This window comes from Protopterus annectens, chromosome 3.part0, assembly GCF_019279795.1.
Source record: "Protopterus annectens isolate FY-2018-M chromosome 3.part0, PAN1.0, whole genome shotgun sequence".
In the NCBI taxonomy this organism is placed as follows: Eukaryota; Metazoa; Chordata; order Ceratodontiformes; family Protopteridae; genus Protopterus; species Protopterus annectens.
The window spans coordinates 852,008,192-852,034,073 of NC_056731.1; the positions used below are offsets into that span (position 1 = coordinate 852,008,192).

Genomic DNA, 25,882 nt, shown 5'->3' on the forward strand with positions numbered 1-25,882 from the left:
GTATTGTTTTTTGTCTTGTAAAATTGATTTTTTTGTTTCGTTCCTAGATTGCCTGTATTTAATGTGATCTTGAGGGTCTTTAGAAGAACGCCATAAAGCCCATGCTTTGTTTCTAAGGGTAATTTTGAGTTTAGACTCTCTAGAAAGCCATGGTGCAGTTTTTGCCTGGTTCTCTTTGAACGAACAGGTGCATGCAAATCAAGGATCTCAAGGAATTTGTTGTTAAAGTATGCTACTGCTTCCTCTAAGGGGGAGGTGTTTTAGAATAGACCAATTACATGAGTTTAGTTCTTGTTGGAATTTGGCAGGGTCAAAGTTTTTATTGTTTCTAACCTTTCTGAGTAAGGGTTGTTGGGAATTAATGGTTTTGTGCTTAATTACATATGTCAGAAGGTGATTGCTTAAGCCATTAATGAGGGTACCAGAGGTGTACAGTTGGGGGTGACTGAGTACCCAGTCAAGTATACTTTCTTTTTGGTTGGGTTTACCTATCCTGGTAGGAGTGGATATGATTTGTGTAAATGCATGCAGGTTAATATGGGTGGTTGGGGATACTGAGGAACAGGTGCCCCAGTCTATGTTAAAGTCTCCAAGTAATAGGGTTTCTTGGGGGTTGTGACATAATAGCCAGTGCAGGATATCTTCAAATGTAGATATATTGTTACCTGGGGGAATGTACATACAGATTATATTAATGCATTTATTTTTATTAAGTTGCAATTTGGTGGCAAGAATCTCTGAGTTATTAATCTGAGGAGGTTGTATTACATCTATGATGACATTCAACTCAGATTTATAGAGTACAGCTACCCCACCCCCCTTCCTCGAAGCACGATCCAGCCTGTGTATGTTGTACCCAGGTGGTAACACTTCATTGACTTTAGTGTTAGGTTTTAACCAGGTTTCAGATAAACAGAGAATCTCAGGGGAGTGGACATCCAGAAGTGCATGCAATTCATGTACCTTGTTATTAATGCTTCTAATATTGAGATGACAGACTAGGAGAGAGTTAGTTGGTCTATTAATTGTAGGTTTGTAGCTTAGATTGCAAGTAGAGGGGGTATGTGTATCTGAAGTGAGTGGGCCAGGGTTGGGGTGAATATCACCACCAAGTATTAGGTTGAGTCTATACTTGGTGATGAACTTCAGGAATTTGTTTATTAGTTTGTGGTAGTGTTTGGATCTAGAGCTTGGAGTTTGGATCAATTGGTTAAAAATACACAAATGATGGAATTGTCATACGAAATCATGTAGAAAATCCAGTTGGTTAAAAACACGAAAAGAAAAATATAGCTAAGCTAGATTTTTCCAGTGTGATACCTTAAACCTCTTGTATCAGAGGCAACATGGGATGTATGCAAATCACCCTTTAAGGATATCGGGTGCTTCAGCTAAATGACAATTTCAGGTAGTGGGGTTTGCCTTTATTGGCCTGAAAAGTGTCCATAAGTAGACTTAAAAGAAAGTCATGGACATTCAGAACTGCCATTTAGCTGAAACACCCGATGTCCTTAAAGGGTGATTTGCATATATATCCCATGTTGCCTGTGATAGAAAAAGGTTTAAGGTATCACAAATTGGAAAGTCTAGCTTTGCTAGATTTTTTTTGTGTGTTTTTAACCAATTGTTTTTTTCTGTGTGACATTTCTACTTGTTGCAAAATATCCCAACTAACTAAAACATTCCCCCTAATGTTTATGGATATCAGTTGGGTACCACAACCCTGTGTTTCCAAATGTTAGCCAAACATTACAGTTTTGTCCTGCAGGTCTGTAAGGACAGAGGCATGTCTCCTCCAGGTCAGGTGAAAGCTCATTCCACTAGGTCCATGGCTACATTTGTGGCCTTTTGGTCTAGAGTGTCTTTGGATGATATTTGTTCTGCAGCTACTTGGTCCTCATCTCATACATTTATTTCTCCTTACAAATTGGATTTGACTTCCAGAAGGAGAGCGTCCTTTGGTTCCACGGTGCTCCGGAATATCCTTACATGAGGGCCTCCCAGGCGTTTTAGTAGCTGGGGACTCTGTCCCACAGGTTGAAGACCAAATGAAGTAAACTACTTCAGATAAATAAGTTATGTACTCACTATAACGTTCCATCTGAGTAGTTGTACTTCATTTGTCTTCAACCTTCCCTCTCTCCTTCCTCCAGACCTTGGCATATGATCAGCTTGCAGGCTGCACTATAGGTCACAAGTAAATTTTTTCAGGTCGAGTTCTCAGTATAAGGTTCAGCAAACTCAATCTGGGGATGGAAGGCAGTGGAGCTTTATTATGGGTAAGGGGAGGAGTTTGGAGTTCGGAGCTGGTGCTAGTAAAAGTTGCCGGCTCTGATCTGATACGGATCCATAACCCACAGGTTGAAGACAAATGAAGTACAACTACTCAGAATGAACGTTAGGGCGAGTACATAACTTTTTTCTTATGCAGTCATTGACTTTTAACTCTGCAGTTTGGTACCACTTTTGCCTTAGTGGGTTTGGATGGTGACTAGCTCCAAACAGTGCATGTGCGTATGTCTGTGTGTCTGTCCATAAGTAGGTTCCACAGTACATTCCTCAGATTTGCAGTGTTTTCAGAACGTTAACCTTGTAACAAGGTAAATGATTTCATTCCATGAAGGTGTTTGACAGCCTTTGGGGTTTGCAGTTAATCCAAGATAGTTTTTGACAGTGTTTTTGTGTGTGTGTTTTAAAGGAATCATAAGAGACCGTGCATCAGAATGTTCTATTTATAAAAATGGTAATGGACGTATGGTGCTAAATAGAAAGTTTGCACATTCTTTTGTCCCTTGCCCCTCCGTACTTGATTTTCTCTTTACTTCTCAAAGTATATTTGTCTGTTATTTCTCCCTACTTAACAGTTTGTGCTTCTTCAATGACTTCTTTTTAAAGGTATGTTTCACAGAATTATTTTGCGTCTTGGGTTTTCTAGTAGAAAATTCTCTTGCTTTGGAGATTTAAATTTTGATTGAGAAGTTGACTTTAACCATTTGTAAAATGCATTTTTCTGGATTATTTCAGAAGTGTCCCTGAATCAAACCATCCAGTTTTCCAATATTTTATCCTAAGCACCAAAGCAAAGGGAGGGAGATACTGTGTTTAGTAGCTGTACATATAGAAAGAATAAGACTACAGTCAAGCCAGTTCTTTGTTTCTTCCATGACAGACGGAGGGCAGACCAGTAAACACACACAAAAGTTTCTTGCAAAACGGTGCTGTTGCTTTTTTAAATTGTAATTAATTCATTTATTTTTAAATACTAAAGGTAATAGAAAAACACTGGAAGGGTAAGTGAGGGCATACTTAGCCATGTCAGCAACCTTCTTTAAGAATGTTTTAATTAAGATTATCTGTGAAGCAGCCACTTTGGATTACTAGCCATTCTTTTCTCCATATGTTATAAAGCACCATTTGGAAAGGGAATGGAGTAGGCTTTATAATTGCTATCCTTCATGGCGTTATGTGATCTCACTCCCCAGGGGTAGTTCATTACTATAGTACTGTCCTTGTTGATTACGAATAATAATGCTCTTCAAAGTCTACTGTTAGAATGTTCCCATATAGCTGTACTGTGGTCACTCTAAGCATCTCTGCTACAGTATAAACTCCCACCTACCACTCTATTGATGCAATTTTGCAAACCAATGAAGGGAGGATTGACGGGTGACATGGTAGTGTTTGAACGATAGCAACTAAAGGTGGAATATGTGGATCTTTTTCTTTTTGCAGCTTTCTCACTTAGTAATGTTCTGTATAGGATGACAAACGGAGACAAACCCATTGTAGCCTTTGCATCCATTCTCCTTCAGAGAGAAAATGTTGTACAATGTTGTTATCCTTTTCCCACAGATCATAATCTCATTGCTTACAGGGTACCCTTGAAACCCCCTTCTTGTAACCTAGCAAGAACTGAAATAGTACTCCCATATTTTCCACTGGAGAACACCTTGATGCATGACTTGTACTGTTCCAAGGCATAATTGTTAGCCTAAAAAAGAAACTGAAAATGGCACAGGATCTCCCTTTCCCTCTCCTCAATTGCCCTCTAAGTCTGCTTTTATTCATAGGCAATCTCGCTGTCCTCTAATGGCAAGAATAGTTCTATGCATGTGCCTCCTGCTAAGTCTACTAATCCTGCCTCCCAAAATAAAGCTGGATTCTGTTTGACATTTTATTTCCCCCTATCCCTCAGCCAGGTTCCCTTGTCCCTTCAGATGTCACTGTCTCTCCCAAATTGATTACATATCACTTCAGACTCCTGGATTGTGGCCATTGTCGATCAGGGATATTTCATGGTTTGGAAATCCCTTCCTCCCTTTTCTGGCATCCCTCAACCTTGAAAACAGTGCTGCTATTTCCCAGAGGTTCTTCACTCTGTTTTGACTCAAGGCACCATTCAGGCTTGCCTTCTGTCCAGGTAGGGAAAGGGATTTTACTCCAGAATGTTTCTGGTCCCACGAAAGGAGGGAACTTAGAGACCAGATTCCTTCCTTTCCGATGTTCTTTGCAGACATTATTTCCTCCTCCTTTTACTCCAAGCCTTTTTGGTATCTGCAGATCTGAAGGATGCATACCTTTACATCCCCATCTGTCTTTGTGATAGTTTTAGTGATAGTTCCTCACAACCTGTAACCTGATTTTTCTCCTTCCTACCACTATTCCACCCTTCCTACCTCCATCCTTCCACCTTCCACTTTTTCACCCTATTCCTAAGTAATCTACATCCACATGTACTGTCAGTAGACAGATGTATGTGTAGTTGCATTGCCTTCTTAATGTAACAAAATGTTAATTCCATTTGAAACATTGTCAATAACTTTGTTTACTTTTTATTGTAACAAACCGAGTTTGTTCAAAATGTATTGTATATTCTCTGTGGAGCTTTTTTCCCTGGACCTCCACTGAAAATGGGTACTTTCTGGCCCAGCAGACCATCCCAGTAAACAAATGCAAATAAGTAAATCCTCTCTTCATGAAGTTTTTATTTTCTGTGTCTCTTCCTTGCATTTTCAGTTCGCTGTTTTGCCTCCCTCCTGGCGTTGCTTTTCTTTTCCCCCCTGTCTAGATGATCTGCTTATTCAAGCTCCTTTCCCCAATACTCTGCTTCAGGATCTCAAGTTTGCTACTTCCCTGTTATAGGCTAGGGTTCACCCTAAACTTCCAGAAGTCAGTTTTGACTCCTTTTTAGGATCATATTTTCCTTGGCTGCAGAGATCAGAAAGTTCCCATGCTGATATCTCTGCCTGCCTCCAAGGCTGTTTCTCTAATTGCCTTTTTCCAACCCCTTCTTCCTCTGGTGGATGTCACAGCCAGGGAACTTCTCAGGGTTTTCATCTTCATGGCTTCCACCAGGGTCTATATTACATGATCGAATGATTAGGTGATCAAACACCTAAACATCGACCCTGTAATATCGAACTGCAAAATAGCGAACACCGCCGGGAAATGTTATCATCGGCCACAAAAAAATAAATAACTTTACAGCCAAACTAAGTGGGGGACTTTGCCCCCCACACCCCCTTAACTAAATGTACCATTTCCGAGATCGCTCCACAGTGGAGAAAACGGCAAAATCCAGCGAACGGCTAAGGGAAATCTTTCCCGGTGTTAAATTGGCTGTTCGCTGTTTTTTGCTTTTGATATTACGTGGTTGATGTTTAGGTGTTCGATCACTTAATCATTTGCTCACGTAATATAGAACCTTTCCACCATTCCCATGATCCCTGTTGCCAGGCTCCATATGAAGAAGCTTCAGTGATACCTCAAGTCAGTGTGGCTTCAACATTGCCACCCTCTGGACTTCCCCGGTACCTTTCCTTCCTTGTCTTAAGCTCGAGCTTCAGTGGTGGATTCATCAACTTTCACTCAACCAGGGGCTTTCTTTTCAAGCTCCACTTTCGACTGAGGGGATCTTTACAGATACCTCAGACAAGGCGGGTGGTGCATCCTGAAGGTTCAGGGTCTCTGACCTCCTCATCAGAGGTCAGACCACATCAGTAAAGGAAATGAGGACTCTGCATCTGGATCTTCAAGCTTTTCTTTCCCTCTTTCATCCCAGCCTCTCAAAAGTTTCACAGATAACATCACAGTGATGTGGTATGTTAACAAGCAAGAGGGCACAAGGTCCTTTCTTCTTTGCAGACTAGCTCTTCAGGTATGGGATCTAGCTATCCCAGTATCAAGCAGTTTACTTTCCCTTGGAGCACAGTTTAGTGGCAGACTCCTTGAGTAGGTCCAGCACACAAGCTCACAAATGGATTCTTCACAGAGATGTGCTCATGGGCATTATCCATTGGAGGGGGTATTCTTCAGGTAGATCTTTTGCCTTCCATCTGAACAGAAAACTTCCTCTTTTCTAATCCAGAGTCCCAAGTCCTCTGGCTTTGAAAGTGGATGTCCTGTCTTCCTTGGAAGGAGATGTTTCTGTATGCCTTCCCTCCCCTCTCCTTCCTTCATCACCACAAGTCTTGTACAAGATCAGGCAGGACTCTCCCAAAATTGTGCTAGTGAATCCCTTTGGCAAAGACAGCATTGGTTCCCCATTCTTTCTCACCTGGCCAGGGGCACTCACCACAAGTTATATCTCACCAGATGAATCTTCTCACACAAGACAAGGGACCTTTATCTACCTTCACATGTCTACTCTTCAGCTGATGCTGTGGGTGATAAGGCACCTCTTTTCTGAGGACATGTTTCATTTTTTGCTGGAGGCCAGAAAAGCAGCTACCAGGAAATTATATATGTCCAAATGGAACCAAGTTTCTGTCTGGTGCCTTTGACGCCATCGGGGTCCTCTGTATGGAGGGTTCCTGTGGTTCTCTTCTTTATGTGATCTGCTCCATGCTAGGTTGGCATATTCTTCAGTTAAAGCACGCCTGTCAGCATCATCTGCATGTCTGCCATTGATTCCTACTCTGCCCTCTAGATTTTGAGGTCAAGCAGTTTCTTAAAGGCACCCTTTTGTATCAGGCCTCCCAGAAAGCCTATTCTGCCTTCCTGGGACCTCAGTTTTGTACTTGAAAAATTGGCTCTGGCTCCTTTTGAGCATGCTTCTTCAGCTTCCTTACAGCATTGTACTTGGAAGACTGTTTTTCTTTTGTCTCTCACTTCAGCCAGTGCGTGTCAGAATTTTAGGCTCTCATGGCCATTCCTCTTTTCTTAATTTTTCAGACAGAGAGGGTACTAATCTTTTTTATGCCCAAGGTGGTCAGTGAGTTGCTCCTTAATCAATCTATTCATCTTCCTTTCTTTTTTCCTTCTCCACAGTTTGCCAGTGCAAAGGTCCTTCACACCTTGGATTTGCATACACAGCTCAGATATTTGGATGAAAATGAAATTATTCACAAATCTGAGCAACTTTTTGTTTCCTTTCATCCCAGGACTTTGGGTTTGGCTGTTCCTGAGCAACCCTTGCCCTCCTGGATTTCTATGTCCATTTCTTTTTATTGTTCTTTTCATAGAAAAGGTCTTTACTTGTCAGTAAAGCCGCATCGGGCAGGTGCCACCTCTGGTGTTTTTTTTTCAAGGATCTGGATACCGATTCCATTCTTGATGCTGCTACTTGGTCCTCTCTTAATACTTTCACTAAGCATTACAAGTTTAATGGTATTTCCAGGGGCAGGGCTGTTCTGTGCCTTCCTTCTCCCAGTCTTCATCTTAAGCTCCTTGCACTGCACTCTTCCTTGGGTAAACAATACTGCAGCAGTGGTATGGGAGGATGTAGTACATTTATGTAAAATCTTGCCTTAACATTAGATGTGTTTCTTTCAGTATTTGCTCACTCTTTACTTCCTGTCCCCTGTGTTCTATCTCTTGCCCTTCTGGCCGAGAGACTCATTGTTGTCTTCCTTTTTCATGCACGTTTTCCCTATGGACATTCTGTCCCTCCTAGGGCATTTTCAGCTCTGTGTTTGTGTGTGTGTGTGTGTGTGTGTGTGTGTGTGTGTGTGTGTGTGTGTGTGTGTGTGTGTGTGTGTGTGTGTGTGTGTGTGTGCCTGTATGTCACCTTTATGCCCTATGCCTTGCACACAGAGCATACATGTGACAGACATGGTGCCTCGAAGAACTAAATGCATTGGTATATTGGTCAGACGTTGGGCTATCCATAGCAGGAAATCCCTGTTATGGTAAGATTTACACAGATGCACTTTAATTTGTAAATACTTGCTCAACAGTTATGGAACAGATAACGTTTTTGTGCATCATTTATTGCAGCAATACATAGACTTGGATATCTTTTCTAGTGTCTGGTAGAAGACCAGTGGGAGTTAGCACAAGTTTATGCCCTTTGATTTACCCATTTTCATTGAAAAACAGTGGGGTTTAGCACAAGTGTGTAACATATGGTTTCTCATTTTCATTACTGGTAAGTACATTTAATTTAGCAGCTGTGACAGTGTGGCCTTAGCCACTTAGTGGATTTAGCTCAAGAAGATACAGACTTGATTAATATGAAAACTTGATGTCTTTATTACGAAATGTATATGTTGTTAAAAAAAGTTATTTTTGTCACTTTGTGCCTCAAATAAGTGTAGAAGTTCTGCTTGTTTTTGCCAAGTAAATAAGTGAAATTTCTTGTTGGCATCTGTCTTTAACTTTTAATGTATTTTGCTTAATTATCAGTGTGGAAGCTGCATGTAGTTTTTGACCTACTGAATTTATTTTTTTTTGGTTTGCTGTTTAGATGTTGCAGTAGTTTAGATAATCATCTTACACTGAGAGTTTCAGTGATACCAGAGTACCAAAAGAGTCCAGGAAGCTTTTTTCTAGGTCCTAGCTCAAAAGATTTTAAGTAAAGAAAGGCTGACAGTAGTTTTTATGGTACTGGTTGTTTGATGGGACTGATTGCAGTTTTATTGTACTGATTGTATGATGGGACTGATTGCAGTATTTGCATGGTGAGAAGGAAGCAGGATCCTTTTGTAGGGATATTCTTCGTGTTTCAATGTTGCAGTCATTACGTTTGGGTTATCTGACTGCAGGCAGCCCTCAGCCGGCCTGAATACCAGAGTATTGGATTCCTGCGTCGGATGCTGTCTCTTCCATGACGTCAGATCGTCAGGGGTATAAAACATGCAGCCGACGCCATTACATCAGTCTTTCTGGCCGCACGGTGCCCGAAGCAGAAGCAGTTCTCAAGTGCCGGTCGGCTGACTCGTGATATTTTCGTTTTCGAGTTTCAGAACCGAAGTGCTAAGTACCCCCATTGGGGATTCTTTTTCTTGCTCTTAACCGATGTCAGTAAAAGTTAACAATTGTCTTACCTGTGGAAAGCAAATACATCAAAGATTTTCATTCATACTGCATTCCTTGCTTAGGCCCAGACCATGATGTCCCTCGCTGTCGGTTTTGTGCCTAATTCAACCCCCGAACTATTCGTCTGTCTATTTTCGCAACAAGTTATTTTGGTACTCTGTTTAACCATCCAGAAATGGCTTCAGTAAGCCATCCGATACCGATATTCTGGAAAAAACGTAAGGATAGAGACAGGGACAGACCGCATAGGTCCAAAACTGCCGCCGATGCTTCCGTTAAGCTAGTCACCAGTTCGTTGGTACTCAGTGAGGAGCTTTCGCAGCCCCTGATACCCGCTACTTCAGATTCACAGGCCCCTACTGAGACTCATTTGGAGTCCAGTATGCCATGAGATGCTTCTTTGACTGTGGAACTTGCGGATGTCTCTATCTTGGATGGTTCCAGAACTGCTGTGCAGGCACCGGCTTCTGAGGGTATATTCAGGCTTACAGATTTGCAATTTAAACTGATGCCATCTTCTTCATCCAAGCCTAAAACTCGACCCACTCCTAGAAAACTGATGTCCAAACCGCATGGTCAGGCCCATATGCCTATAATACAAATGCTTAGAATGGCTGAAGACCTTATTACTTTAATTGGGGGAAGCCAGCTTTCCCCCTCTAAGAGACCTAGAACTGATTTTCCTTCTGATTCTTCTGGTCAGGATTCTGACATTTCTGTTTCTTCTGATTACCAGGATTTGCCCTTATCTACCTATTAGGATTCTGATGCAGAGGATTCCATGACTTCTGCTTCCCCTCCAGAAGATTTTTCTTTTGGTGAAACCTTGCACACTGTTAGGAAGCATTTCCGCTGGGAAAGCCAGGATTACTCTGACTCCAAAAAGAGGCTTAGGGAACACAGGCCTTTAACTATCCCTCCTGTTCTAGACATTGTAGATGATGCCTTCTTGGAATCTAGCCTGGCCCCAGACACTTTACCTCCAGCTCCCAGAAAACCTGACAGGTATTGCAGAGTACCTGACTCTCACAGGTTCCTCTTCAAGAATCCTACTGCTGATCCAGAGACCTTTTCCCAAGGACCAAAGGGCATTAAGGCTACTGCTGCCAAAAACCTTGCCTCCTCTGATAGAGATTCTAGGGTCTTGGACAGATGGGGTAAGAAAAGGTATACACTTCTGCTACTTTAGCCATTAGGGCCTTAAATTGCCAGGTTCATACGTTAAAGTGTCAGCAGCATAGTATGGAACTACTTAAACAGAAAATTATGTTGATTCCTGACTGTGCTGAACATAAAGAATTACAGGATTTAATGCATTCTGCTGAACAAGTTGGTAAACATACTTTGCAGTGTGGTTTTGACTCTTTAAAAGCATCTTGCAGGGCTGCTGTCACTGGGTCTGTACTTAGAAAGCATGCTTGGCTTAAGGAACAAAACTTGCCAGATCATGTTAAAGCTAAATTGCTGGATGCTCATTTAAACCAAGACCGCCTGTTTGGCAGCAAAGCAGAAGAAGTCCTTAAAAAGGAGGAAAAAACTAAATTGATGCAAACTGTTAGATTTCCTGCAAGTACAGCCTCCCAGATTTAGTAGGCATTGGTCTTCAAAGAATTGGTCCTTTGCAGTCTCTTCCAGGCCTTCTCAGTCCAAACCCAGGAACAGCAGACCACCTAGGTTACAATCTTAGGCTACACACAGGCCTAAGCAGTGGGGGGCTCCCCACTTCCAAAGCAGGAAGTAGTAAGGCACCCCCCTACAGAAAAATGTCACGATGACTTAACCTTAACCCTTCCAAGCCCTGCTCAACTGCCTGCTCCCTTAGTAGGAAAGCTTGCCCTGCATGCAAAAAACTGGGAACTCATTACCCAGGACAGATGGATTTTAAATATAGTTTTCCAAGGATACAGATTCCACTTCCACACCCTACCAACCCCAAACGGTTGGCCAGATCTACCCCCAAATCAGTGGGCAGAGGCTCAACAGCAGGTTCTCTCTCTAAGTATCAGGGCTATTCAACCTGTCCCAGCAGAAGAAAGGGGACAAGGTTTTTATTCAAGACTTTTCCTGGTACCCAGAAAAGACGTCTCCTGCCATCCTATCCCTGGACCTCTCTATTCTAAACACCTTTTTGGTAATCCCAAAATTCAAAATGCTAACACTTCAACAGCTGCTTCCTATGCTAGGCAAAGATGCCTGGTTGGCAACCTTAGACTTAAAGGAAGCTTACCTGCACATTCCAATAAGGGAATCTTGCAGGAAATACCTACGCTTCAGAGCAGGCTCCATGCACTATCAGTTCTCTGCACTTCCCTTTGGCTTATCTACTGTGCCCAGGGTATTCACAAACTGTCTAGCTCCAGCCATTGCATTTTGCAGGCAGAGAAATATTGAAATATACCCATACCTCTGGACGATTGTCTGATTCAGGCAGAAAGCCAGGACATGCTATTAAAACATCTGGCATTCGTGAAGAAACTTCTAACCTCGCTGGGGTACACCATAAACGAAAAGAAATCTCATCTGGTACCCTGCCACCAGATTGTATTACTGGGAGCAAGGTTGAACACAACTTCCCAGATGGCTTACCTCATGCCAGAGAAACAAGTTTATTTGACAACCTACTTCAAACTACTGACCACAAAGACCAAGCTATCTGCAAGGAAAATTTTGCAAGCCCTGAGGTTCATGGCCTCTTGCATTCTACTAATTCCATACGCAAGACTGCATATGAGGAACTACAATGGTGTCTAAAAAGCCTATGGTGTCAACATTCTCAGGACCTGGAATCAATTATTCCTATCATTTCTTGTATAAAGACAGAGTTCCTTTGGTGGGCAGAGGCCTGCCACCTCAACAAGGGGCTCCCTGTCAATCTACCCCCTGCCGCTCAAACCCTAACAAACGGATCAGACTATGCATGGGGGGCTCACTTGGCAGGGCAGTGCATTCAGGGCAAATCGAACCAGAGTCAGATGCACCTGCATATCGACCAAAACGAAATGTTAGCTGTACAGAATTCCCTGACAGCCTTCAAGGACCACATCCTTCCAGGACAATTATTGCTAAAGACAGATAACACCACAATTATGTGGTACATAAACAAACAGGGGGGAACCCACTTGTACCCTCTCTGCAGACTAACCATGGCTCTGTGGAACACAGCCTTGAGCTACCAAGTGCACCTACAAGCTCAGTTCCTGCCAGGTAAGCTAAATTCACTGGCAGTCGACCTAAGCAGAACTCTCATGGACCCACACGAATGGAAACTGGAATCAAAAATATTCAACCTCTTGAGGAACACATGGGGGACTCCAGAGATAGACCTGTTTGCCTCCCCCCAGAACTACCAGTTGGACAAATTCTGCAGAAGGACTCCTCAAAATCAAAGTGGATGCCCTGTTCTTTCCCTAGGAAAGCCTCTCTGTTTATGCCTTTCCCCCTCTGCCTCTCCTCGCGAAGGTTATGCTAAAGATCAAACAGGACAAACCAAAGACAATACTTATTGCACCAGCCTGGCCTTGCCAGCACTGGTACCCCCCCCCCCCTTGCGCAGCATGATACGGCTGGATCCATGGCACCTACCTCAGACGCCTTTCCTGCTGTCCCAGCAGGCGGGCCAGATTCTGCACCATCAGCTTCAAACCCTGAACCTTGCAGACTGGCCAATTCCTTGAGCTCTCCAATAGCATCCCTCAGTAAGCAGGTGCTAGATGTCATTCTGGAAGCGAGGAGACCTAGTACTAGAACATCCTATGCTGAAAAGTGGAAAAGATACTGTTCTGGAGCCAGGCCCAGGGTTTGGGCACTACGGTGCTCAGTTTACCTCATATTCTGCAGTACTTAACAGAAGTGCTCCACAAGGGCCTATCCTTCTCGTCAATTAAAATACATGCCTCTGCAATTTCAGCACATTATAATACTGAACCACCCCTCTTCTCTCACCCCCTGTTAAAGCAATTCCTCAGAGGGGCTAAAAATTTAAGACCCCCCCCCCCAGGTGAGCCCCTACTCCAGCCTTGGGACCTTAACTTTGTATTGGAAAAGCTCACTCTCCCTCCATTTGAACCAGCTGCAACTGCAGAGTTGAAATTCCTTTCTTGAAAAACAGCCTTCCTTCTAGCCATCACTTCAGCAAGAAGAGTGTCTCAATTACAGGCCCTCATGGCAGTCGAGCCCTTCATTATCTTCCAGTCAGACAGGGTTTCCCTCAGGACCAATCCTTCCTTTATGCCAAAGGTGGTGTCTAGTGTGGCCATAAATCAGTCCATTCATTTGCCTACCTTTTTCCCAAATCCACAAAACAAAGGAGAATGAATTCTGCACTCTTTGGACGTGCACAGACAATTTAGATTTTATTTGGACAGGACTAAGCATCTCAGAAAATCTGAACAGCTGCTAGTTGGCTTTGCTGCAGGGGCAGAGGGGAAGGCCATTTCAAAGCAAACCATTTCTAAATGGATAGCCCATTGCATTCATTTCTGCTATAAGCACCATGGAAAACCTACCCCACAGGGGATAAGATTACATTCCACCAGGGCTGCATCTACCTCTACAGCCTTTCTCAGAGGGGTCCCTACCGGGGATATCCTAGAAGCTGCTACCTGGAGCTCTGTACATACCTTCACCAAGCATTACCACATGCCTATTTTTTCTAAATCCAGAGATGGTTTTGCCACTGCAGTTTTGCAGGGTTTAACAGCTGTCTCTAATGCTCTCTAACTTCCTCCTCCCTTCCTTAGCTTTGGGAATCAACCCAAATGTAATGACTGCAACAGTGAAATGCGAAGAACATAGTACAGCTGTGTATACTTACCATAAATGTAGATATTAGAGTGTATTCACTGTTGCAGTCCTGGTTACCCTCCTTCCAGCCCCCTGACTTCTCTTGGCTCTACCTTCACTTCTTGTTTTAAGCTTTCTGGTGTATTTGCTTTTTGATGGATGTATAACATAACATATAATTGCTTCACTTTGTGGGGGCATCTGACATCTGGGGCAAGAAAAACTGATGTAATGGCATCGGCTGCATGTTTTATACACCTGACGTCATGGAAGAAGAGACAGCATCCGATGCAGGGATCCAAGACTCTGGTATTCAGGCCAGCTGAGGGCTACCTGCAGGCAATAACCCAAATGTAATGACTGCAACAGTGAATACACTCGAACATCTACATTTATGGTAAGTGTACACAACTGTACTTTACTGTTCTTCATGTACAAGGTTCGGAGATGGCCTGCTAATAGTTTTATAACTTAACATTTTATTTCTATTATGTTTCCTTCTCACTGACCTTGTAACACTAAAATATTTTGTTAACTTGTTTTTTTTACAGGAACCAGCTGGAGAACTTGCCTGAGTGGGTGTGTGAATGCAGAAGGCTGGAAGTCTTGGACATTAGCCACAATTTCATTTGTGAACTGCCGGCACGGTGAGTGAATTACAGAAGATGAGAAACTACTACTTTGCGCCTTTAATTGCTCATTGCATCCATGAATGGTTGTTTATAAATTAAAGAAAAATACAGCTAAGTGCCCTCTGACTCCATTTAAAAAATAAAAATGTGAACTCCGCTGGTGTTCTCTAGCATAGTTTGAACAAAGCAGGTTTGAAATATCTGGTTTATTCACCTGACAGTACTCCCACTGGTGTCTGGTCATGATGCAGGAAGCGGGTGTGAGGAAGATGTGGGTGCCATACTGGGTGATGGTAGACCTTGTCACTTGTGAGAGGTAGAGGCAAACATGGATAGAAAAGCATGTGTGTCCCTTGCAGTAACCCGGGTGTTCATGCCTCCATCAGAGATTGGGGTTAAGCATAAATGAAAATGTCATTGATGGGATGTCAGCAAGAGCTCATACCCCACCCATGGCTGCGTGGATGGCAGCCCTGTTTGGACAGTGCAGAATATAATGGAGGGCAGGCTTGATGGTTGGTAGGCACTGGGGTAAAAATAATACAAAAAATAATGCTGTTGGCCCCTGTTATAAAGGTAATGAGTTTTCCTTTTTTATCTTCACAGCAAAGTAGTATGTTTTTCAGCATCACAGGGTAGTGTTTTACAAATACCTGAGCCGTCAGTTGCACAAGTTTTTCCTGATGTACTGTTATGTAATACTCTGATGAAACCACTTTCAGCAAGTCTGTCAGTTAAGCTGCTGCTTTGGTCTACTTGATCTGTAGTGTCTCCAGCTGAGGACCACAGTTTTCCTTTTCAGAAGAAAATGTAAGTGTTGTATCTAACCTCCTTTCTGGCAGGAAGGAGGGCTCATTACCTCTTAAAGCAAAATTTATTCATCACATTTCTTCTTAAACATGGTGCTTGTCAGAAACGCTCATCATAATCCAGTGAAAAACTGGTTAGCTGGACAGCAATGGAATGTAATATGTTGGGGAAATTTTCTCCTGATGCACCTGACATTTGTATTAGCTTTAATGCTATCCTTTGCTTTTCACTCCCCTGTAATGCATAAATTGAATCACTGTCTTGTATATAGTTTGTGGGAGCATGATCTGTAATACCCTCACATATATACTTATTTTAATTCATGTATGTCTGCACCTCTGCATAAACAGTTAATCATTCTAAATTTGCTTCTTCCACACTGGCCTGGACCATAATTATGTTGACACCTGAAGCTGAATGGACTCCTTAGTGCCCTGCTAAGAAAAAATGTTAAATCACAGCTGTATACTCTGTTTCAGGACAATATCCTGTGTAATAATCTGTCTGAGCAGCTCCATGCTGTTACAACAAAATCTGTGCTTCATACACTTAATCCTTTCATTCTTTCCTAAATACCTGGACTCTGCTTTATAGATAGGACATGCAGTTATGGCAGTAGAAGAGCCTGCATGCTTTACTGTGCATTTCTTACCTCGAATAAATGCTTAACATTTCCCCCTCTCGCCTTGAAGACTGTCACCACAATAATAATCACTGTAACATCTGGAACTTAGTAGCTGATAAGACATCCCACAGGTAGTCTTCACAGTTCCGTTAGATTTATTTTCTACATTTAGACCTACCATTGCCACAGCCACTTCTGCTAGTCATACCACTTCAACAGAATGGCCTTCTAAACAGCATGGGTCCTTGCTCCCTAACAGATACCCTCCTGTAGATGGTGTGAATCACCCGCTGCATGGCCTTCTGTAAGTGAGCTGCTTAAATCCCCATCTTCAGTTTGCAATTTGCATTTAAAACTGAAATTAGTGATCATGTCATCTTAAATCTTTATTGGTCCATGATGCAAGTGAATAAGGCATCCATTCAACAATATAAACTTAATCTGAGAAAGGTGATACTTGAATCTCTGGTAGATTTGTCTGGATACTCCTCAAGCTTAGAGAATGTGCCCCTCCTTCCAGCAGCAAATGATTTGATCTAAAACTCTGTGTGAGATAAATGCCATCAGAACTACCTTTTGACTCGACACTTAATTGAGGAAATTAAAAGTGAGTACTACCTTCTCCACAGACGCACTTGGGCTCCCAAACCCAGCTCTGCATATAAGTACTGAAAGAAACTCATGAAGGTCTACTCAATAACCCAAGAAGGAAGTAATAGTCGAGAGTCAATTATCCAAACTAATTGGGGCCTAAGGTAGTTTGGATAATCGAATTGTTTGGATAATCAAACATATGATTGAAGCGTATAAAAAAAAACATGTAAAATCTTGTTTTTTTTCTGCACGCAGGAATACACTTTTCAACCATTCAGCAATTCCAGTGGATAATAAAGAATATTTTTCACACACGAGCTGGCTACAAACTCAAAAAATATGCTCAAGCAAATATGTATAATGTTTACATATTCAGAGTTTGATTTTTCCTACTCGCACACTTTGGAAGGCTGGTTCTGATAATTGATGTTTCTGATAATTGAAATTCGGATAATTGACTCTCTACTGTATTACCACTCATCTGCAGGTGAATTTTCTTTATTAGCTGAACATTTAACTTGTCTCATCAGCTTACATGCACAGTAACCCCCCCTTCGTTGTGTACTAGGCTACATCCATTACAAATGTGTTAGCTTGCATGCCCTGCAGTTTTGATCTCTTCTGGTATCTCTGCTAGTGTGTTGTCGCCAATAATATATTTGCTGTTGCAGTAGTGCTAACTCTTGGCACTTCTGCAATAGCAGTAGTCACTGATGTTTGATAGCACAATGCACTCATTATTGAACATACTGGGGGGGGGTCTTTCCTTCACAAGTTTAACTGCTTTCTGTTTTGCTCTTACCCTCCTAGTCAATACTTCCATCACCAGTAAAAGCAAAACAAATGACATACAACTCTAGCTTTTTCCCTCCACTGCTTTCTAAACCCCTGATACTTCTCCATGTATACCTTTTTTCCTGATCTGGTGTGAAGCTTTGACCATATTTCTAAAGTTTTCTCTAGATCTTATCCCATCTGTAGCTTCTCACAGGAAGCTAAGCTCAAATGGTTACTTGGAAGGGTATCAGGTTTTTGCAGTATGGCTACGCTGTTAACCCTGTGTGTGCTGTGTGTTAGAGACTTTTTAAAATAATCAAGAATATTGTCTTGCCTGTCTTTTCATTTCTAAGTAATATAGTATTTATTGATTTCTGCTTGATCAGTAATTTCTGTTAAACATTTTTACAGCCTTGAGTCCATTATTTTTGCTAAATTGTGGCATTAACATTTCATGCGATGGTTTTAAAACTTCTTGTTTCCAGATTATCCCCTTTGTTTTGGAGGACCACTACCACTCTTACTATTTTCATCATCCACATTCATTTGTACCCTGTGGGCCCAATGTTAAATCTGACAATATCTTTACTGAATTCATTCTTGACCGTTTTGCAATATTCATTGTTATACCCTTTAACTAACATGTCTTTCTCTGCTGTTTTCATGCGTCTCTCCTTCTGTGATATACTTATCCAACCATATAATTTTATCGTTTACCATTCTCATATTTCTTTGTATTCCTTTCTGTTTTTGAGTCAAGCCATATGATTTTCATAGAAACATTTAATTTCCATATTTCTACCCCCTGTTTTGTGCCTTGTATTGTTTCCGTTTTTAGCATCCATACGAAGTACTTCTACATATTCTTGACTTTCCTTCTTAGAAATTCCATTCTACTGAGCATTTTCCTGTGTCTTTACCTCTGCTAACCTCTAGCTGATGTCTCAGTATTTTTCTTTACTTTTTCTTTTCCTTTCACTTGCCATCCATTTTCTAGCTTTCAAGTTCCACTATCTTTTTATATATTCCCACCATAACTCCATCACCTTTACCCCCAAAACTTCTTTCTTCCTGGCATTTCCATTATATTTGCTTTTTATTGGTCTTTTTCACAAAGATCCAACAAACTCTGATAATGTTAACTATATTTAAATGATCTGAGAGGTGTATCTTAGTATCAGTGAAATGTATATATAGCTGATTATACACTGTTCTAGAACAGCCATCCCCTATTCTTTGACTATCTGGATTGCAGTCTCCCAAAGTTATTCCTCCTTGCACTCCCCTCTTCCTTTCCCCAACATCTCTCTTCATTGTCCCAATGCATCCCTTTCTCTGTACCATCTGCTGCTGTTCTGCAGTCAAATTCTGTATCTTTTGCTCTGCCATTTTCTCTTGACTAATAACTTTTAATGTTTTTATAGTGCAACCAGTTCTCCTGTTTACTCCACGTTGCCCTCTAACTTTCTTAAATGTTTTGAATGTCTAATTCCAGTAATCCTTATACATATCCTCCACATTCGAGCTCTTTGCCATTGCCACACCCCTGGTTGGACTTCTTTTCCTCTCTTTCTCTGTCTGTACCCAGTCATTCCTCCATTCTTTCAGCATTACCCAGGTACTTTCTTAAATGTTTCATTTCTTCCATTTAAGACACTATTTCCTTTTCCAGTCTTGTATGTAAGACCTACACTCCATTTTTCTAGTTTTCTTTCTCACTGATTCTACTCTGTCTCTGTCCTGTCAGTATCTCTAGTCATCTGTTTTATGTTTCCCATTGTCATTTACCCCTGTAGGTGTAGCATATCCCATCATCCCCCTTTCTAAGACTTTGTTCTGAGTGTGTCCTTACTTTTCTTGTTTGTGTATCATTTCGTAATTGCCATTCATATCTGTATTGTCATTTACTTAAGAGATCTTCCATTGGAGGCAAAGATGTATGCCTTGCTAGGTATAATAAATGTAGAACTGCTGTCTTTTTAGTCACTGCTGTCCTTCCTGACAGTGAATTTCACACTTTTGCTTTACTTACGTAGCATATCCCTGGTACTCCTCCTCTCCAGATGCTACTTTGCCTAAAGAGAAGACTCTGAAACCCAAATATTTAGTTGTATTGGTTGTACTGGGAATTAGTCAAATCCAAAAAGGCCAGCACTCAAGTGAGAGGTAAATACAGACTGGTTTCTGCCATAAGCCTTTTTCAATGCATAATACTAAAATGTATGCTAAATCACAGTAGGGAACAGGTGGAGGAGACCCTGGACAGGTGGAGATATGCTCTAGAGAGAAGAGGAATGAAGGTCAGCAGGACTAAGACAGCATATATGTGTGTAAATGAGAGGGAGGATAGATGAATGGTGAGGATACAGGGAGTAGAGGTGGCAAAGGTGGATGAGTTTAAATACTTGGAATCAACAGTTCAGAGTAATGGTGAGTGTGGAAGAGAGGTGAAGAAGAGAGTACAGGCAGGATGGCGTGGGTGGAGAAGAGTGTTAAGAGTGATTTGTGACAGACGAGTACCAGTAAGTGTGAAAGGTAAGGTCTACAAGAAGGTAGTGAGACCAGCTGTGCCATATGGGTTGGAGACAGTGACATTGACAAAAAGGCAGGAGTCAGAGCTGGACGTGGCAGAGTTAAAGATGTTAAGATTTGCACTGGGTGTGACTAAGGTGGACAAGATTAGGAATAAGTATATTAGAGGGTTAGTTCAGGTTGGAAGGTTTGGAGACAAAGCCAGAGAGGCAAGATTACGTTGGTTTGGATCTGTGCTGAGGAGGGATGCAGAGTATATTGGGGAAAAAGATGCTAAGGATGAAGCTGCCAGGTAACAGGAAAAGAGGAAGGCCTAAGATAAGGTTTATGGATGTGGTGAGAGAGGAGATGCAGATGGTTGGTGTGATAGAGCAAGATGCAGAGGATAGGAAGAAATGGAAACAGATGATCCATTGTGGCGCCCCCTAATGGGAGCAGCCGAAAGAAGAAGATGATGCTAAATCATATATATATATATCTATATATCTATATATATATATATCTATATATCTATATATATATATATATATATCTATATAGGAAAAAATACTGATCAGCAGGTTCATACCATCCAATCAAATATCAGCTATTACAAATGCTAATTCTGCCCAGGGGAAAAAAGACTCCACCCCCCAATCTAACAATCCAAGCCTTTTCTTTTTTATTCAAAATGTTGTGCCAACCCGCTTTAAAATTTCTATTGCCAACAACCTTATCTATAACAATAAATTTAAATTGTGCAGTTGGGTGTTTTATAGTATGTTTGTACAAAGCATTAGTTGAACATTTAGTTCTAATATTACTAAAATGTTCAGAAATTCGTAATCTAATAGGTCTAGAGGTCTGACCTGCATAAAATGCTGAACACGTACACATAGCTAAATTAAACCACCCAATCTGTACTACAGTTGGTAAATATGTTAATGTTAAATATGTGAGATGTAATTTTACTAGTGAATTCCTTTGATGTTCATCGTGTTACACTGCTGCGGTCATTACACTTGGGTTATCCTGCCGTCAGGTGGTTCCCCAGTCGGCCTGAGTTCCAAAGTCTTGGTCCGGCATCTGTTGCTGTCGCCTCCTCCCTGACGTCAGTGCGGCAGGGGTATACAAGATGCAGCTGACGCCATTTTCTTCAGTCTTTCTTGCCGCGTGGTGCCCAAAGCAAAAGCAGTTCGCAAGTGCCGGTCAGCCATCTCCTGAGATTTTCTTTCCGAATCCAGAACCGAAGTCTTTTACAAAGCTAAGTACCCCATTGGGGAAACCTTTTTCTTGCCTCAGACCGATGTCAGTAAAAGTTAATAACTGTATTTCTTGTGGGAAGTAAATACCTCATAAGGATTTTCATTCTTATTGTATCCCATGCCTAGGCCCAGACCACGACGTCACTGGTTGTCGGTTTTGTGCTAGGTTTAACAAACGCACTATTAAACGTCGGTTTGATTTTCCCCGACATTATTTTAGAAAATTCAATTATACCATGCCGTCGGAACTTCGACGACCGGAATACATAAAAAGTGCAAAGACAAAGATAGGCATCCGAGGCCCAAAACTGACTACGAAGCTTCTTCTAGGCCAGTCGCCGGTTCTCCGGTTTTCAGCGAGGCGCCTTCGCAGCCTCTGACGACCGCTACTGTAGAACCACAGGCTGCCTCTGACTTCCACATGGAGATGGCTGGGCCTTTGGACACACAAGTTATTCAGACTACCGAAACTAACTCTTCAGAGGGATCCGGAGTAGCTGAGCTGCCCGCAGCTTCAGAGGGTGTTTTCAGACCTTCCCAGTTAAGCATTAAACCCTGCTAAGTCTAAACCAGCTTTAAAATCTAAGAAACAAATACAGCATTCTCCAGCACAGGCCTCCATGCCTAAGAAACAAATGCTCAAAATGGCCGAAGACCTAATCACTCTGATCAGGGGGTCCCATCTCCCTCCTGATAAAAGGCCTAGACAGGATGCAGACTATGACTCACCCGACCAGGTGTCCATCTCTTCAGATTCATCCTCAGACCTAGGATATTCTTTACCCCCTTATGAGGATTCTGATGCTGAGGAGTCAATTCCATCAGCCTCTCCGCCCGAGGACTACTCCTTTGGGGAAACCTTGCATACCATGAGGGAGCATTTCCATTGGGAAGGCCAAGATTACTCAGAATCCAAGAAAAGGCTCAGAGACTTCCTTTTATTACCTCAACACAGACCTCCTGCTATTCTGCCAGTGTTAGATATTGTGGATGATGTGTATACTGAATCCAGCCTAAATCCTGATTCCTTACCTCCAGCCCCAGTTAAACCTGACAGATACTACAGAGTCCCTGACTCTCACAAATTTCTGTACAAAAGCCCTGTTGCTGACCCCAAAACTATTTCCCAGGGGCCCAAAGGGGTTAAGGCCTCATCAGCCAAGAATCCAGTTCCCCCTGACAGAGGTTCCAGAGCATTAGACAGATGGGGAGAGAAAGTATATATGTCTGCAACTTTAGCAATGAGAGCCTTAAATTGCCAGTTTCACATGCTAAAATATCAGCAATTTCTACTGCCTCAATTGAAACAAAAATGCTTCCAGATTCAGATCCTCCTACTTTTAAAGAAATGCAGGATTTACTGCATGCAGCTGAACAGGTGGGAAAGCATACTTTGCAATGTGGTTTTGACTCTTTAGAGGCCTCCTGTAGAGCAGTCATTGCAGGCTTTGTCATTAGAAGACATGCTTGGTTAAAAGAACATACGTTACCAGACCATGTTAAAGCAAAATTATTGGATGCACCTTTGCAGTAGGATGTGTTATTTGGAGTTAAGGCAGAAGAGGTATTAAAGAAAATGGAGAATAAGGCAAAATCTATGCAAACAATGAAAGATTTCTTACAGGTTCAGCCTCCTAGATTTAGCAGAAATTGGCCAACTAAGAATTGGTCCTTTCCAGTTGCAGACAGACCTCAAAGGGGCAGATACAGACATCCAAGAGGTAGAGGTCAAACACAAGGTCCTTACAGGCCTCGACAATGGGTTGCATCAGGCCAGAAAGAAGGGGAAGACAGGCCCCAACCATATAAAAAGCAGCCCCAATGACTTCCCGCTACAGCTGACAAACATCTCTCTCTTGGCAGCCCCCTTGGGAGGAAAACTGGCACTTTTTTATCACAATTGGCATATGATCACCAAAGACAAATGGGTTCTCAACATTGTATCTCAAGGTTACAGGTTCCACTTTCACACTCTGCCAAGGTTAAAAGGAATGCCAAATCTGCCACCAAATCAATGGGCAGAGACTCAAAAACTAATTACAACACTCATGGATATGAGAGTTATTCGAAAGGTACCACCACAGGAACAAGGACAAGGATTTTACTCAAGAATCTTTCTAGTTCCCAGGAAAGACAAAGCCTGGAGCCCATTCTGGATCTTTCTTCTCTAAACACTTACCTGGATGTTCCGAAATTAAAAATGTTGACACTACAGCAGCTTCTGCCCATGCTGGGCAAGAAAGCTTGGCTCGTGACATTGGACCTCAAGGAGGCATACCTGCATGTCCCTATCAGACAAAACTGCAGAAGATACCTCAGGTTCATAGCTGGTTCAATGCATTATCAATTCTCTGTACTGCCCTTTGGCTTATCTACTGCGCCCAGGGTCTTCACAAAGTGCCTGGCGCCAGTAATTGCATTTTGCAGACAGAAAGGAATTCAAATTTATCCGTACCTGGACGACTGCCTGATTCAAGCAGAGAGCAAGGACATTCTTCTAAAGCATCTGGCGTTTGTAAAAAAAATTAAGTTGCCTGGGGTACACAGTAAACGAAAAGAAATCAAAACTAGTGCCCTCACAAGAGATAATATTCCTGGGTGCCAGCTTGAACACAACGGCCCAGATGGCTTATCTCACACCAGGCAAGCAAGGACAACTGACTCAATACTTTCAATTGATGGCAACAAAGATTCAACTCCCTGCAAGAAAAATTCTGCAGGTCTTGGGCTACGTGGTATCTTGCATACTACTAATTCCATATGCCAGACTGCATATGAGGAAACTACAATGGTACCTAAAGAATGTATGGTCTCAACACTGTCAAAGTTTGGAAACCGTTATACCACTAATTCCTTGCCTTCAACAGGAGTTTCAATGGTGGGCTCAAGCTTGTCACCTCAACAAGGGGACAGCCTTTTACTCAACCCACAGCCAGGCAAACACTGACAACAGATGCATCGGATTACGCCTGGGGGAGCACACATGGCAGGCAACTGTATTCAGGGCAAGTGGCCCGCAGAACAAAGGCATCTTCACATCAATCAAAAAGAGATGCTAGCTGTACAAAATGCACTTATAGCTTTCAAGGACCTGCTGCATCCAGGACAACTACTACTAAAGACAGACAACACTACAGTTATGTGGTACATAAACAAGCAGGGGGGAACTCACTTCTACCCCCTCTGCAGGCAAGCCATGGCCTTGTGGAACACAGCTCTAAACTATCAAGTTCATCTGCAAGCACAATTCCTGCCAGGAGATAAAAACACACTGGCAGACGACTTAAGCAGAAACATCATGGATCCCCACTAATGGGAATTGAATCCACAGATATTCAGAATAAGAAATGGTGGAGCCCGGACATAGATCTGTTTGCATCCCCAATGAACTGCCAGCTACAGAAATTCTGCACAAGGAGTTACCATCCACAAGCATGGAAAGTGGATGCTGTCTCATTCAGCTGTAAAAACCTACAAGAGTACGCTTTCCCACCACTTCCTCTCCTGCCAAAGGTACTCATAAAAGCCAGGCAAGAAGAGCCAAAGATGATCCTGATTGTACCAGACTCGCCATGCCAGCACTGGTACCCAATCTTAAAGAACTTAGCACAAGGACCACCCTGGATTTTCCCTCAAATCTCACATCTGCTGACTCAGCGCAACAATCAGATACTACACTGCCAGCTAAAGACCTTAAACCTAGCTGCATGGAAAATTCCTTAGTCAAGCAGGCAATGCCGCTCTCCAAAGCTGTTATGGATGTCATTCTGGAGGCCAGAAGGCCTAGTATCAGGAAAGCCTATTCGGATAAATGGAAGAGATTCTGTGCCTGGAACCAAGCACACAACCTTGATCCTCATGTTCCAAACATTCCTCAGATACTACAATATTTAACTGAGGTGCTGGACAAAGGACTCTCCTTTTCATCCATCAAGATCCACGCCTCTGCCATCTCTGCTCATTACAACACGGATCCACCAATTTTCTCCAATCCTTTGCTAAGACAGTACCTCAGAGGGACTAAAAACATAAGCCCACCCCGTAGAGCACCTACTCCAACTTGGGACCTTAACTTTGTTTTGGAAAAATTGACTTTACCTCCTTTTGAGCCAGCTAACACAGCAGATTTAAAATATATCTCTTGGACAACTGCTCTACTCCTGGCAATAACATCAGCATGAAGAGTTTCAGAATTACAGGCATTAATGGCAGTGGAACCTTTCCTCATTTTCCACCAGAACAGGGTGTCTTTAAGAACTAACCCTACGTTTATGCCAAAGGTGGTATCCAGTGTGGCTCTAAACCAAACTATTCATTTGCCAACTTTTTATCCAAAACCACAGAATAAAGGGGAGAGACTACTGCATTCCTTGGACATTCACAGGCAGTTGCGCTTCTACGTGGACAAAACCAAAGCTTTCAGGAAATCTGAGCAATTATTGGTAGCATATGCTGCAGGAGCACAGGGAAAAGCCATTTCAAAACAGATAAGACATTGCATACGTTTCTGCTATACACACCATGGGAAACCTGTACCTAGCAGCATTAGATCTCGGTCCACTAGGGCAACAGCCACTTCAACTGCCTATCTCAGAGGAGTACCTACCAAGGATATTTTGGAAGCAGCA

General features: G+C 42.3%; 1 protein-coding gene across 1 annotated transcript in view; it reads left to right on the forward strand.

Moving 5' to 3' along the window:
• PHLPP1 (PH domain and leucine rich repeat protein phosphatase 1) overlaps nucleotides 1-25,882 on the forward strand; it is a 1,852,281-nt gene that overhangs the window by 1,134,669 nt on the left and 691,730 nt on the right. The window contains 1 exon segment of the mRNA XM_044065187.1: nucleotides 14,592-14,687. Coding sequence (XP_043921122.1) covers nucleotides 14,592-14,687 — 96 coding nt within the window.